The sequence below is a fragment of the Muntiacus reevesi genome, chromosome 5 (assembly GCF_963930625.1).
Source record: "Muntiacus reevesi chromosome 5, mMunRee1.1, whole genome shotgun sequence".
NCBI classification, from domain to species: domain Eukaryota; kingdom Metazoa; phylum Chordata; class Mammalia; order Artiodactyla; family Cervidae; genus Muntiacus; species Muntiacus reevesi.
In genome coordinates, this window is record NC_089253.1 from 38,960,510 (window position 1) to 38,973,965 (window position 13,456).

At 48.3% G+C, this 13,456-nt stretch overlaps 2 protein-coding genes across 4 annotated transcripts; both read right to left on the bottom strand.

Moving 5' to 3' along the window:
- Nucleotides 1-1,241: 1,241 nt before the first annotated feature.
- On the bottom strand, nucleotides 1,242-3,909 carry UBXN1 (UBX domain protein 1). 2 transcript variants are annotated; one of them, XM_065937507.1, is made up of 10 exons: nucleotides 3,845-3,909; nucleotides 3,650-3,737; nucleotides 3,457-3,510; nucleotides 3,276-3,370; nucleotides 3,108-3,177; nucleotides 2,678-2,869; nucleotides 2,528-2,579; nucleotides 2,287-2,403; nucleotides 1,545-1,737; nucleotides 1,242-1,379 (listed from the first exon to the last, which is right to left on the bottom strand). In XM_065937507.1, the coding sequence occupies exons 2-10, from the start codon at nucleotides 3,706-3,708 to the stop codon at nucleotides 1,330-1,332; spliced, it is 882 nt and encodes a 293-aa protein (XP_065793579.1). In that variant the 5' UTR covers nucleotides 3,709-3,737; nucleotides 3,845-3,909; the 3' UTR covers nucleotides 1,242-1,329. The 2 variants fall into 2 exon arrangements, with proteins under 2 accessions (XP_065793579.1, XP_065793578.1); XM_065937506.1 differs by having other exon boundaries at nucleotides 3,264-3,370.
- A 6,945-nt stretch (nucleotides 3,910-10,854) lies between these two features.
- On the bottom strand, nucleotides 10,855-13,385 carry LRRN4CL (LRRN4 C-terminal like). 2 transcript variants are annotated; one of them, XM_065937526.1, is made up of 2 exons: nucleotides 12,740-13,385; nucleotides 10,855-12,211 (listed from the first exon to the last, which is right to left on the bottom strand). In XM_065937526.1, the coding sequence occupies exon 2, from the start codon at nucleotides 12,204-12,206 to the stop codon at nucleotides 11,505-11,507; it is 702 nt and encodes a 233-aa protein (XP_065793598.1). In that variant the 5' UTR covers nucleotides 12,207-12,211; nucleotides 12,740-13,385; the 3' UTR covers nucleotides 10,855-11,504. The 2 variants fall into 2 exon arrangements, with proteins under 2 accessions (XP_065793598.1, XP_065793597.1); XM_065937525.1 differs by lacking the exon at nucleotides 12,740-13,385 and adding an exon at nucleotides 12,352-12,431.
- Between the last annotated feature and the right edge of the window lie 71 nt (nucleotides 13,386-13,456).

Genomic DNA, 13,456 nt, shown 5'->3' on the forward strand with positions numbered 1-13,456 from the left:
GTGCCAGGCACAGGGCAGTCTCTCACTAAATGCACTGGGGCTTTCCTCCCATAAGGTGTTCATTGCAGTGGTTTTCAGTCTCTGAATCTGGTCATAGAATCTATTGGAGATGCCACTGATGGGATGAGGTAAAGCTGTCAGTGGGGTGGCAGCCCCACAACCAAGTCAATAAGTTCACTCTCCAAAAATTTTTATTTTTCCATCCTGTAGTTCCAAACTATTGCAACGGTGGGGTGCAGGGGAGGCTGTTTTCATTAAAACTGAAACACTACATAAAGCTTGGTAATACTGAGGTCTGATTCCACATATGAGCAGTGGTGTGGTTTTGTGCTTCTAGATTGTGAAGTCATAAACAATTTGTCACGTGTGATCTTTTAAGTTTAGTTGTGGCCTCTTTCCTAGCCAAGGTATGAGAGGAATGAGGCAGCTGCTTGAGGGAGCACGAAGATGAGGTGAACAGCAACAGCAAGAGGGGCTAGAATGCAGGAGCCTGGCAGTTCAGAGCCTGAGCCTGAAAGTCAGGCTCCCCAGGAGTGTGTACAGGTTCTACTACTTGCTACCTGTGTCAGTCTGAACAAGTCATGCGCTTTCATGTCCCAGTCTCCAAAATGCGATAATTGTACCCACTGCTAGATAATAGTGCCTTCATATCTCAGTTAATACATATATAGTACTTAAAACTGTGTAGTACATTAAGTACTCAATACTTTTTGTGAATGACCACATTTTAAAAACTATACTTTTAGTAGCTAGTAACTGGGGACTCGTTAGGTGTCATGCACTGTGCTAAAGCATTACATAACCCCCACAACCCCAAATAACAGGTACTATTATCCAGATTTTACTAAAGAAGAAACTAGACTTAAGAAGTCAAGGCACGGTGGGAGGGGGGATCGGGATGGGGAATACATGTAACTCAATGGCTGATTCATGTCAATGTATGACAAAACCCACTGAAATGTGAAGTAGTTAGCCTCCAACTAATAAAAAAAAAAAAAAAAAGTCAAGGCACATAGACAGTAAAGATTTCAAGCTTAGGTACTGTCTTACTCATAGAGCAAAAAGTGCTATCCAATGTACGCCCCCACTTTAACCTTCCAGTTAACCTCCCAGGCAACTAATCAGACCCGGAGATTAGAAACAAGTCTCCCTTGGAAATTTAAGATAAAGCATAGTGTCTATTCTGAAAGCCTTCCTTGTCTCTCCCAGCCATTCAGGAAGGAGTCAGGTACATACAGAACTCAAGAGAGTCTATTTATTAAGAAGGCCAATGTCAGTGCTTTATCAAAGATGAAAGAGGTCAGAGAGGGATGGTGGGATAGAGGCCTCTCAGCTGGGACATTTCTTGGCCACAATGAGGACAGCAGAAGGCACAAGTCCTGAAGGTGGAAGAAAACAGATTTGAACCCAAAGATATCTGCTTCGCCCCACCGCCCCATATTCTGCCCTCACACCATCTCTAAACAAAGTCCCTTCTTTGCACCCGTTCTCTTCTCCGCTTCCCCTATTCCCCAAGTCCTGGTTTCGGATCCCACGTGTCATACCCAGCTCCTGCAGAGGCCGCTCCATGTCAGCCTCTGAGAAGGCCCGCCGGGGGAAGCCACTGAGCAACTGCACAGGGTCCTGGCCCCCGCCTGGCTCCTCGCCACGATGGAGCTCCACGTAGAGCCGCACAGCTGCCAGCTGTTCCCGTGCCCGGAACGTCTGGGTCAGTGAGGTCCCATCTGGCAGTCGGACCTAGAAGGCAAGAGGAAGATACTGTATTGTGAGCGTCATAACTGAGTTAGGTGCCCAAGTAAGGAAAAAGAGCAAAGTTGGCTTCTCCTTCAACTTAAGAGAGACTGGACCAGGAGAATTACTATTGAAAACACCTAATGAACAACCACTTAGGATGCACCTTACTCAGCCAGCACCCCTGGCTCCCTCACAATTTAAGGAAAACATAATACAAAATTATATAAAACATCTGGACAGATACCACATCATGCAAACAGGTGCATAATTTAAATGAAAATACTATGAACAAGTAAAAAGGGAACTGCTGAGTAAGAGAGGTATGGGTTTAAATAAGACTGGGGCAAGTGAAATTTGATATCTTCCCTCAGAGCAGAGGAGGTAGGATTTCAAAAGTCATTTACAAAGAAGGGAGAGGTTTGGCAAAGGGAACATAACTGAAAAAAGCTCTGGGCTGGGCTCGGCCTGTAAGGGCACCCAGCTCGGCCTGAGCTGGGTGCCCTGTAAGCCAACAAAGGGTCTCAGGAGCAAGACTGGAATCCGAATCAGTACCTGTATGCGACATTGGTCATACTCCCGCTTTATGGGAGGCTCCCGGCTGGGAGAGGAGGGAACAGGGTCTGGCTCTGCTGCTGGTGGGGATGGCTGAGAACCCACGTTGCCACCATACTAGAAGACAAAGGTCAGTAATCAAGCACTCAGCCCATCCTTGCCCTCTGAAGCTAGAAAAGGGGATTTACTGCCCCCCCCGCCCCCCTTCACTATCCTGGTATTTTTCCACCCAATCACCTACCTTCTTGGCTCTCTCTGCTTTGTCCCTTTCAATCTTTTCTCGGACTCTCTGTCTGGAATGCAAACAGGACACAAGGAGGTCAGACATTGACAAAGCAAATCCTGAGTCCTTTCCCATGTCTTAGCCAGACCCACGTCCCAGAACCCACACCTGGCTGCTAACTCTTCAGCCTTTTCCCTCTTCCGCTCTTCAGCAGCTCGGCGCATCTCGTCTTCCTGTAGCCTCTGTCGGGCAGCTGACAACTCCTGCCCTTGTCTCCTGCGCTGCCGTTCCCGTTCCAATGCCTCCCGCTCCTCTCTTTCTTCACGCTCCCGCTGCTTCTGGGCCACCAGCTCCAACATCCTATGTTGCAGAAAAGAAACCATTCAAGAGACATGTATATAAATTGGGAAAGTGAGTTTATAACAAGGGACTCAGAAAACAAAATCCAAGAACAGAGTCCCAAAACAGATACAAAAAAAAAACAAAGAAGGAAAAGGCCAAGAAAAAACAATGTGGGAAGTGAGAGTTCTTTGACCAAATTTGTGTACTGGGGAGAGGTGGAAAGTGACTCTCAGAAATGTGAGCTTGTTCTTCCTACCTCTTGGTCTGTTCCTGTCTTTCCTCTTCAGTCAAAACAGGTTTGCCTTCTCCCACTGCAGACCCAGGTCCTACAAACAAACAATCAGTATTATTACCCTTGCATCCTCCTCCTCGGGCCCTCCTGAATAATCACACTGTTTTCCTCAGTCAGGACCTTTGGGGCCACCTTGCTCCGAAGGGGTGGGTTCCCGTCCCAGGACATGTCCAAGGGGGCTGGCTAGGGGCTCATCCACATCGGGGTCGTCTTCGTGCTCCATCAACCTGGCAGGGAAAGTCAGGAGCGAGGTTAACGTTCAGGTTGCCCTCTCAGCAGTCCCCCGCCCCCTGCCACCGGTCTGAGTGCTCACCAGTCCATCGCAGCCTCGATGCCCTGGTTCCCTGTGAGGGCCAGAGCCTTCTCCCTGAGGGCAGAAACACCGTGAGTAGCGCCCACGAGCCATGGCGACGATCAGGCTGGGGAGTAGAGCCTGAGGCCAGACTGGGGTAAAGGCCTGGACAGATGCGCGACCCCCGCGGCCCTGGGTTAGGGGGCTCCCTTACGCGCGTCCCTTGGGGAAGCCCATCTCGATGAGACTCTCCAGAGCCGTCAGCTCCGCCATGACGCCGCCACCGCCGCTTCCGCGGGGACCTGGGGAGAGGGGGGAGTGAAGACGGCGAAGGGGGTCAGCGCCACGCGCCTCCCACCAGCGCCCAACCCTGCCCGCGACGGCCCCGGCCGGGTGCTTGCTCACTCACCGGCTGCGGACCAGCCGCGGACACCTACGAGAAGAAAGCCTAGGCGAGGCGGAAGTGCCCGAATCTGTTTGGGTCACGTGGAGGCGGGCGTGGACGGGTGCCGCCGAGTGCCAGAAAACGCCGGCCTGGCCCTGCTGAGGGAACGCGAATGGGCGGTGCCTGGGAGTCGCATTCTAGGAGGCAGCCACCATCCCCCAGCCCAAGTCCGGGCGCCCGTTGGTGCTAGAGAAAAAGGACGATGCAGTCCTGAAACCCATGGGCGAATGAAGACAGCTCCCCAGATGGCCCCTAAACGAACCGCAAGCAGTGTTTATCAGGAGCCCTAGAAATGTATGCACCCTTTGACCCATTCATCCTCTCCGGGGAATTGAGCCATCCTCCGCCCCACTGCCACAAGGGATCTTTGCAAAACGCAGTAACTGATCTTGTCATCACCTCCCGGGTTAAGACTTCTCCACGACACCTCAGTCGTCTAAATGGCTTCCTTCTACCGTCTCTTGTTAATTCTCCAACTGTAAAGTGAGGATAACAATAGCACCAACCTTAGGTGTCTGGCAAGCTGCACTGGGTAAAGGCAGTTAGCAACATGGGTCACTGCTTGAGGGTAACGTGCAGATTGCAAAACAGACCTTTTCTTTCTTTTTTGGCAGCATGACCTGTGGGATTTTAATTCCCAGATCAGAGATCAAATTTGCATTCCTGTGATGAAAGTGCCTCAGCTTAACCACTGAACCACGATGGAAGCTCCTGCGGTTTGCATTCTAAGGAAAACGTGCTTTGACCACCCCATCTCTATCTCCCAGCACCAGTATTTTCTCTATTAGCATTTGTCCCCCTGCTGTGTAGTCTTGTTGATTACTTAGCTCTCCACTGCTACCTAGTCTGTTAGGTCGCCTAAGTTAAAACTCACTTTTGTTTTTCTTATTTGTTTATTTGACCAAGTCATACAGCTTGTGAGATCTCAGTTCCCCACCAGGAAGCTAACCTGTGCCCCCTGCAGTGAAAGAACAGAGCCTTAACCACTGGACCACCAGGGAAGTCCCTAAAACTTACTTTTAAATGTTTATTAGAGGCAGACTAATAATAAGTTGCTAATATTGATAATAGATGCACTAGAGAATTTTATATGGTTAATTAATATTTAATCATCCCAACAATCCATATGATGTAGATATTATTAGTAGTCACAGGAAACAAGCACAGAAGGATGAGCTAATTTACCGAAGGTGACAGAGCTGGTAAAGTAGGAGAACTAGGATTCAGACCCATGCAGTGTGCAATATAAAACGGCTAAGCTGTGCTGTCTCCCTGTAGTGGAGTCAAGAGCATGAGCTTTTGATGCAACTTGGGCTGAAATCCTGACTTGTAGCTTCAAAGTGTTTAGAACCTCAAGCTTGCTTCTCATTTGTGAAAAAGTGACACCATCTCTTGGAATGATTGTGATAGGAATTAAGTGAGAATGTATGTAAAGTGTGTCTTCATGGTTTTTTGGTTTTGTATTTTTGGCTTTGCTGCACAAGGCATGTGGCATGTGGGATCTTAGTTCCCTGACCAGGGATCAAACCTGTGCTCCCTGTGGTATAAGTGTGGGATCTTAATCACTGGACTACTAGGGAAGTCTCTAAAGTGAGTCTTTAATAATAAGATAGTAGGTAAGAAAAATTTTGAAAAAAATGAGGGAGTAGACCCTCATTGTTTGTAAATGACTTATTGGGAAAGACTCTGATGCTGGGAAAGATTGAAGGCAGGAGGAGAACGGAATGACAGAGGATGAGATGATTGGATGGCATCACCAACTTGAGGGACATGAGTTTGTGTCAGCTCCAGGAGTTGGTGATGGACAGGGAAGCCTGGCCTGCTGCAGTCCATGGGGTGGCAAAGAGTTGGACATGACTGAGCAACTGAACTGAACTAAAATGCTGAGGAAATACAGGAATCAAAAATACACAAAGAATTTGTGGCAATGTGGTGAGTATATTCTAGATGCAAATATATTGTAAATTTATTCTAGAGTTCCAATAAGAAAAAATGACTAGGGACTTCCTGGTGGTCCAGTGGTTAAGACTCTGTGCTCCCAATGCAGGGGGCACTGGTGCGATCCGTGGTCAGGAACTAAAATTCCACATACCACAGAACATGGCCCCCTAAAAAAAAGAATATTTTTTTAAAAGGGATATCTTTTTTTTGGTGTTAGTTCTAGAAGGTCTTGTAGTTCTTCCTGCTGCTGCTGCTGCTGCTAAATCGCTTCAGTCGTGTCCGACTCTGTGCGACCCCATAGATGGCAGCCCACTAGGCTCTGCCATCCCTGGGATTCTCCAGGCAAGAACACTGGAGTGGGTTACCATTTCCTGCTCCAATGAAGGAAAGTGAAAATTGAAAGTGAAGTCGCTCAGTCGTGTCTGACTCTTCACGACCCCATGGACCGCAGCCTACCAGGCTCCTCCGTCCATGGGATTCTCCAGGCAAGAGTACTGGAGTGGGGTACCATTGCCTTCTCCGTGTAACTCTTCCTAGAACCATTCAATTTCAGTTTCTTCTGCATTAGTGGTTGGGCATAGACTTGGATTACTGTGATGTTGAACAGTTTGCCTTGGAAACAAACAGAGATCATTCTGTTATCTTTGAGATTGCACCCAGTACTGCATTTCAGATTCTGTTGTTGATTGTGAGGGCTATTCCATTTCTTCTAAGGGATCCTTGACCACAGTAGGAGATCTAATGGTCATCTGAATTAAATCCTCTCATTTCCGTGTTAGTTAACTGATTCCTAAAATGTCAGTGTTCACTCTTGCCATCTCCTACCTGACCATGTCCAATTTACCTTGATTCGTGGACCTGACATTCCAGGTTCCTGTGCAGTATTGTTCTATACTGCGTTGGACTTTACTTTCATGACCAGACATATCCACAACTGAGCTTCGTTTCTGCTTTTGCTCAACTCTCTTTCTGGGGCTATTTATCCCCTCTTCCCCAGTAGCATATTGGACACCTACCAACCTGGAGGGCTCATTGTCCAGTGTCATATCTTTTTGTCTTTTCATAGTGTTCACGGGGTTCTCGAGGAAAGAATACTGGAGTGGTTTGTCATTCCCATGTCCTTTTCATCATAGGTTATTGGAATGCAAAAGTAGGAAGTCAAGAGATATTTGGAGGGACTTCCCTAGTGGTCCAGGGGCTGGGACTCCATGCACCCAATGCAGGGGGCCCAGGTTTGATCCCTGGTCAGGGAACTAGATCCCATATGCTACAACTAAGACCCAGCGCAGCCAAATAAAATAAATAAATGTTTATGGTTTTTTTTTTTAAAGAGAGAGATACCTGGAGTAACAGGTAAACTTGACCTGGGAGTACAAAATGAAGCGGGGAAAAAGCTAACAGAGTTTTGTCAAGAGAACACACTAGTCATAGCAAACACCCTCTTCCAACAACACAAGAGATGACTCTACACAGGATCATCACCAGATGGTCAGACTGAAATCAGATTGATTATATTCTTTGCAGTTGAAGATAGAGCAGCTCTATACAGTCAGGAGAAGACAATGGCACCCCACTCCAGTACTCTTGCCTGGAAAATCCCATGGACGGAGGAGCCTGGTGGGCTGCAGTCCATGAGGTCACTATGAGTCGGACATAACTGAGCGATTTCACTTTCACTTTCATGCATTGGAGGAGGAAATGGCAATCCACTCCAGTATTCTTGCCTGGAGAATCCCAGGGATGGGGGAGCCTGGTGGACTGCCACCTATGGGGTCTCACAGAGTCGGACACAACTGAAGTGACTTAGCAGCAGCAGCATAGTCAGCAAAAATAAGACCAGGAGCTAACTGTGGCTCAGATCATGATCTTCTTATTGTAAAATTCAGGTTTAAATTGAAGAAAGTAGGGAAAGCCACTAGACCATTCAGGTATGACCTAAGTCAAATCTCTCATGATTATACAGTGGAGGTGACAAATAGAATCAAGGGATTAGATCTGGTAGACAGAGTGCCTGAAGAACTATGGATGGAGGTTCGTGACATTGTACAAGAGGCAGTGATCAAGACCACCCCCAAGAAAAAGAAATGTGAAAAGGCAAAACGGTTGTCTGAGGAGGCCTTTCAAATAGCTGAGAAAATAAGAGAAGTGAAAGGCAGAAGAGAAAAGGAAAGTTATATCCATCTGAATGCAGAGTGCCAGAGAATAGTGAGGAGAGATAAGAACACCTTCTTATGTGAATAGTGCAAAATAATAGAGGAAAACAATAGAATGGGAAAGATTAGAAATCTCTTCAAGAAAATTGGAGATACCAAGGAAACATTTCATGCAAGGATGGCCAAAACAAAGGACAGAAATGGCAAAGACCTAACAGAAGCAGAAGAGACTAAGAACATGTACAAGAATACACAGAAGAACTATACAAAAAAAGGTCTTAATGATCCAGATAAACATGATGGTGTGGTCACTCACCTAGATACAGATATCCTGGAGTGTGAAGTCCAGTGGGCCTTAGGAAGATTACTATGAACAAAGCTAGTGAAGGTGACAATTCCAGCTGAATTAAAATCCTAAAAGATGATGCTGTTAAAGTGCTGCACTCAATAGGTCAACAAATTTGGAAAACTCAGCAATGGCCACAGGACTGGAAAAGGTCAGTTTTCATCCAATTCCAAAGAAAGGCAATGCCAAAGAATGTTAAATCTATTGTACTATTGTGCTCATTTCACATGCTAGCAAGATAATGCTCAAATTCTTCAAGTAAGGCTTTAGCAGTATGTGAACTGAGAACTTCCAGATGTGCAAGCTGAATTTAGAAAAGGCAGAGGAACCAGTGATCAAACTGCCAACATCTGTTGGATCATAGAGAAATCAGGGGAATTCCAGAAAAACATCAAAAATCATCACTTCCGTTTGATTGACTACACTAAAGCCTTTGACTGTGTGGATCACAACAAATTGTGGAAAATTCTTCAAGAGATGGGAATACCAGACCACCTTACCTGTCTCCTGAGAAACCTGTATGCAGGTCAAGCAGCAACAATTAGAATTGGACATGAAACAATGGATTGGTTCAAAATTGAAAAGGGAGATTGTCAAGGCTGTGTATTGTTACCCTGCCTATTTAACATATGTAGAGTACTGTGCCATGCTTAGTCATTCAGTTGGTCATTCAGTCATTCAGTCAGTCATTCAGTTAGTCAGAGTCATCTGACTCTTCGAACCCATGGATTGTAGCCCACCAGGCTCCTCTGTCCTTGGGGATTCTCCAAGCAAGAATACTGGAGTGGGTTGCGATGCCCTCCTCCAGGGGATCTTCCCAACCCAGGGATTGAACCCAGGTGTCCTGCATTGAAGGCGGATTCTTTACCATCTGAGCCACCAGGGAAGTCTGGTGCAGAGTACATCATGCAAAATGCCAAGCTGGAATCAGGATTTCTGGGGGAAATATCAACAACCTCAGATATGCAGATGATAGCACTCTAATAGCAGAAAGTGAAGAGGAACCAAAGAGCTTCTTGATGAGAATCAAAAAGGAGAGTGAGAAAGCTGGCTTAAAACAACATTCAAAACACTAAGATCATGGCATTCAGTCCCATCACTTCATGGCAAACAGATGGGGGAAAAGTGGAAACAATGACATTTTATTTTATTAGGCTCTAAAATCACAGCAGATGGACTGCAGCCATGAAATTAAAACGTGCTTGCTCCTTGGAAGGAAAGCTATGACAAACCTAGATAGCGTATTAAAAAGCAGAGACTTTGTCGATGCTTTCGAATTGTGGTGCTGAAGACTCTTTAGAGTCCCTTGGAATGCAAGGAGATCCAATCAGTCAATCCTAAAGGAAATCAACCCTGAATATTCATTGAAAGGACTGATGCTGAAGCTGAAGCTCCAATACTTTGGTCACCTGATGCAAAGAGCCGACCCACCTGAAAAGACCCTGATGCTGGGAAAGATTGAGGGCAGGAGGAGGGGGCAACAGAGGATGAGACAGTTGTATCGCATCGTCAACACAATGGACATGAGTTTGAGCAAACTCAGATAGTGAAGGACTGAGAGGCCTGGTGTGCTGCAGTCCATGGGGTCATAAAGAGTTGGATATGACTTAGTGACTGAACAACAAAAAAAGAGAATGACTAAATTGTATAGTACTATCTCTCTCACTTACTTCTGGGTAAGTACCCTGTGGAAATACTTAATCATGTGAGGATATGCCAACAAACAAGGATGTCCGTAGCAAGCACTGAAGACAAATGTTCTAACAAGGAGCCATGGGAAGTGTCAGTTAAGGAGCATCCTCCAATGGAAAGTTATGCCATTCATATAACCAAGGAGGCTGTGATTTACCAACATGGAATATTATCCATGGTGTATTGAATGAAATCAAGAATATATTTCCACTGCTTAGGAAAAGATTTGCTCTGCTGCAGGCGATTACCTCTTGAGGAGGAGAACTCTCCTTTTATCAAGTATTACTTGAAATTTGTGTTATGTTTATAATTTTTTAAAGATTTAAGAGCAGTAAAAGTGAGGAATAAACTCTATAGCAACTTAGACTTTTCTACATCCAGTTAATTATTTTCCAGTTAATTTAAAAATAAACTCAAGGGACTTCCCTGGTGATCCCATGGCTAAGATTCTGCCCTCCCAATGAAAGGGACTGGGTTTAAAAAAAAAAGGAAAATTGAAAATTTATTTATTTATTATTGGCTGCTGTGGGTCCTTGATGCTACTCACAGGCTTTCTCTAGCTTCAGGGAGCGGTGGGGTTGGGGGTGGGGTGGGCTACTCTCTAGTTGTGGTGCTCTGCGGCATGTGGGATCTTACCAGGGATCGAACCCATGTCCCCTGCATTAGCAGGCAGATTCTTATCCACTGTGCTGCTAGAGAAGTCCCAAGAACAGGGAATTGAAAAAGATCATGATAGCTATGTTTCCAAAGTGTAGTCACTCAGTCGTGTCCGACTCTTTGCAGCTATACTCTAATACAAAAAAAAAGTTTAAACGAAAAGGATCATGAAAAATGAAAACGTCTTCCTTTTACATTTCCTTTAATGTTATACAACACAAATAATACACAGTAAACACAAATGGGGGGAGGGGAAATTCTTTGTTATTAATATATTTTTACAAGCAAGCTTGTCCCAGAGAGCCACTTGGACAATCCTCCTCTTCTCCACTCCATGTCAGTCACTTAGTTCCACCCGACTTAAGACACAGTGGATTGTAACTCAGTGTGCATTCTTACTATCTAAGCAAAAGGCAGCAGGTGAGGTGTGGTCTCTAGCCCCAAACTCCCATCCCAGAGCAGCTGATTCTCAAAATCCCATCGGAAGCCACCCACAGTGACAGAGCCCACACGTGGAACCTGGTCGCGCAGCCTGATTTGTGAGGCCCAGGAGCTAAGAACCATTTAAAATTTTTTAAATGGTTACATGGTTATGTAAGTACCTACACAATATCTGTGATTTTATCCTCTGGAACCACAAAGCCTAAATTACGATCTATCTGGTCCATTAAGAAAAGATCTTGTCAACTTTCTCTACTTCTAAACCTCAGCTTCGGAGCAGAGTGGAAAGTTTGGGGCATGAACCCACTCAGCAAGGGCCCAGCGCCTGGCCTTCTGCGCCACCCTCGGTCTGGCCTTCGTGGGCCGTCACCTGCCCAGGGAGGCCCGGGCAGCCTCAGAGCCCCGCGTGGCTGGGGCGGCCTCGGCGGGGGCAGCCCCAGCGCTGGCGTAGGCAGAAGTGCCAGACCAGGGCGGAGCAGCTGAGCAGGGCCAGCGCCGAGCCCACGCCGACAGCCACGTGTAGCACAGTGAGCGGCCGCGGAGGCACGGTCAGCCGGCCGCAGGGCCCTAAGTTGGGGCCGTCCGCGCCGTCGAGGCCCTCTGCCCCAGGCCCGGGTGCGCGGCTCTCTCCCGCGTCGTTGGCGGCCACCACGCAGACAACGTACGCGCCCCCGGGCTTCAGGCCCTGCAGCTCCGCTCGGCGGACCGTCGAGTTGAAGCTGGGCCCCTTCTGCGGAGCCCCGCCGCCTTCCCACAGCAGCAGCCAGTACTGGTGGACCCGGGAGGAGGGGGCGCACCAGTGCACCTCGGCGCGGCCAGTCTCGGCCTCCACGCGCACTTCCCCCAGGCGTGGCGGCTGCGGCGGCTGCAGGGCGCTGGAGAGGCCGGGGCACAGGCAGGCTCTCCGGCCGGCCCTTTGCAGCTCCTGGCAGGGCACCTGCAGGTGGCGGCAGTGGTCATAGTCACAGAGGACAGCCGGCAAAGGTGTCTCATCTTGCTCGTCTACTTCCAAGTCTCCGGCCGCCAAGGGCTGCGTTCTGGGAACCAGGGAGAAGGTGACAGCAAGGAGCCACAGAAGGCAGGGAGCGCGCGGCATGGAATCTGGAAGGGAAGGTACAAGGGTAAAGGCTCTTCAGCCCCCAGACCCTGCCAGCCCCCCTCGTCCCTCAACAAAACCTGTAAGCAAAGGGAAACAGGACCAGGGACCAGGAGAACAAGAGGTGGGAATGACCCCGACACACCCATGTGTCCGTCCAGCTTCTGAACAGCGTATGTGCTTGGTTTTGGGGAAAAGAATGAAATGTGGTCTAAGCAGAGAGAGAGAGAGAGGTGCGGCCCGCAACATGTGAAGCGCTGGAAATAGTTAATGAATAAACAGTGCTGGGGGGAGCTGGGGCGGAGAAGAGGAGGAAATGATTTACACCGCCTGGGTAAGGAAGGTGGAATGGTTACCAGCTGCCACCCAGAGCAACCAGATAGTCAGCGACACATGCAGAAAGCCAGAAAGGAGATGGTAGTTAGAACGGAGAAGAGAGGGGACACAGAGGCCCTGGAGCCCTCCGTCCCCACCTGTCAAAGGCCTGGTCCCTCCCTGCCCTCCACACTTCTATCTCATAGGCACCCCCTTACCAGCAGGTAGGCCTTGATGCGGCGAGTAGCAGGCTGGGGCTCCAAAGAGGTCCCCAGGAACACAGGCTGTGCGGTCACGTTCTGTCAGTGTCTTCAATTTCAACTCTGTTTCGGCCCAAAGCTTTTATACCCCTCAACTGTGATGTCACCACCTGGCCCCCCTTCCCCTGCTCCCCTCCCTGGTGAGTGCCAAGAAGAGGGCTGGTCCCTTCAGAAGGCCTGAGTCACGGGGCCAGGGTGGGGGAGCCACATGCAGCGGTTTCAGCTGGAGGTCGGGATGCCTGGGTTCTGAAAGAGCAGTGGAATGTGGAAAGCAGCCAGGGGCTGAGAATCCAAAGGCTGAAGTCATGTGAAGGGGTGAGGAGGGGAGCGAAAGGGACGGGGCCACCTGGCTGGTATCAGAGAGGAAAACAGCTACGGACAGCATGGGGCCTGGGCCACAAAATGCTGTTTCGGTAAAAATCATACCACATCCATGGCAGTCATTTCCTGCCTTCTGCCTCCCCGCGGATTGAGAAAGGGAGGGGTTCAGAGGCCAGAATGATGTATCCCAGCTTTGCAGCCCCGCCCTATGCTATCCCCCTCCCCAGAGGGAGAGGACTGAGTGGGCAGGTTTTCATTCCCTGGACTTCCAGGCTGATGAATGGAAACAGCTGTGCCTAAAATAGTCCAGGGCCTGGAGGTCTTCTGCATCGGTGGCCCCTGACAAGACCACCT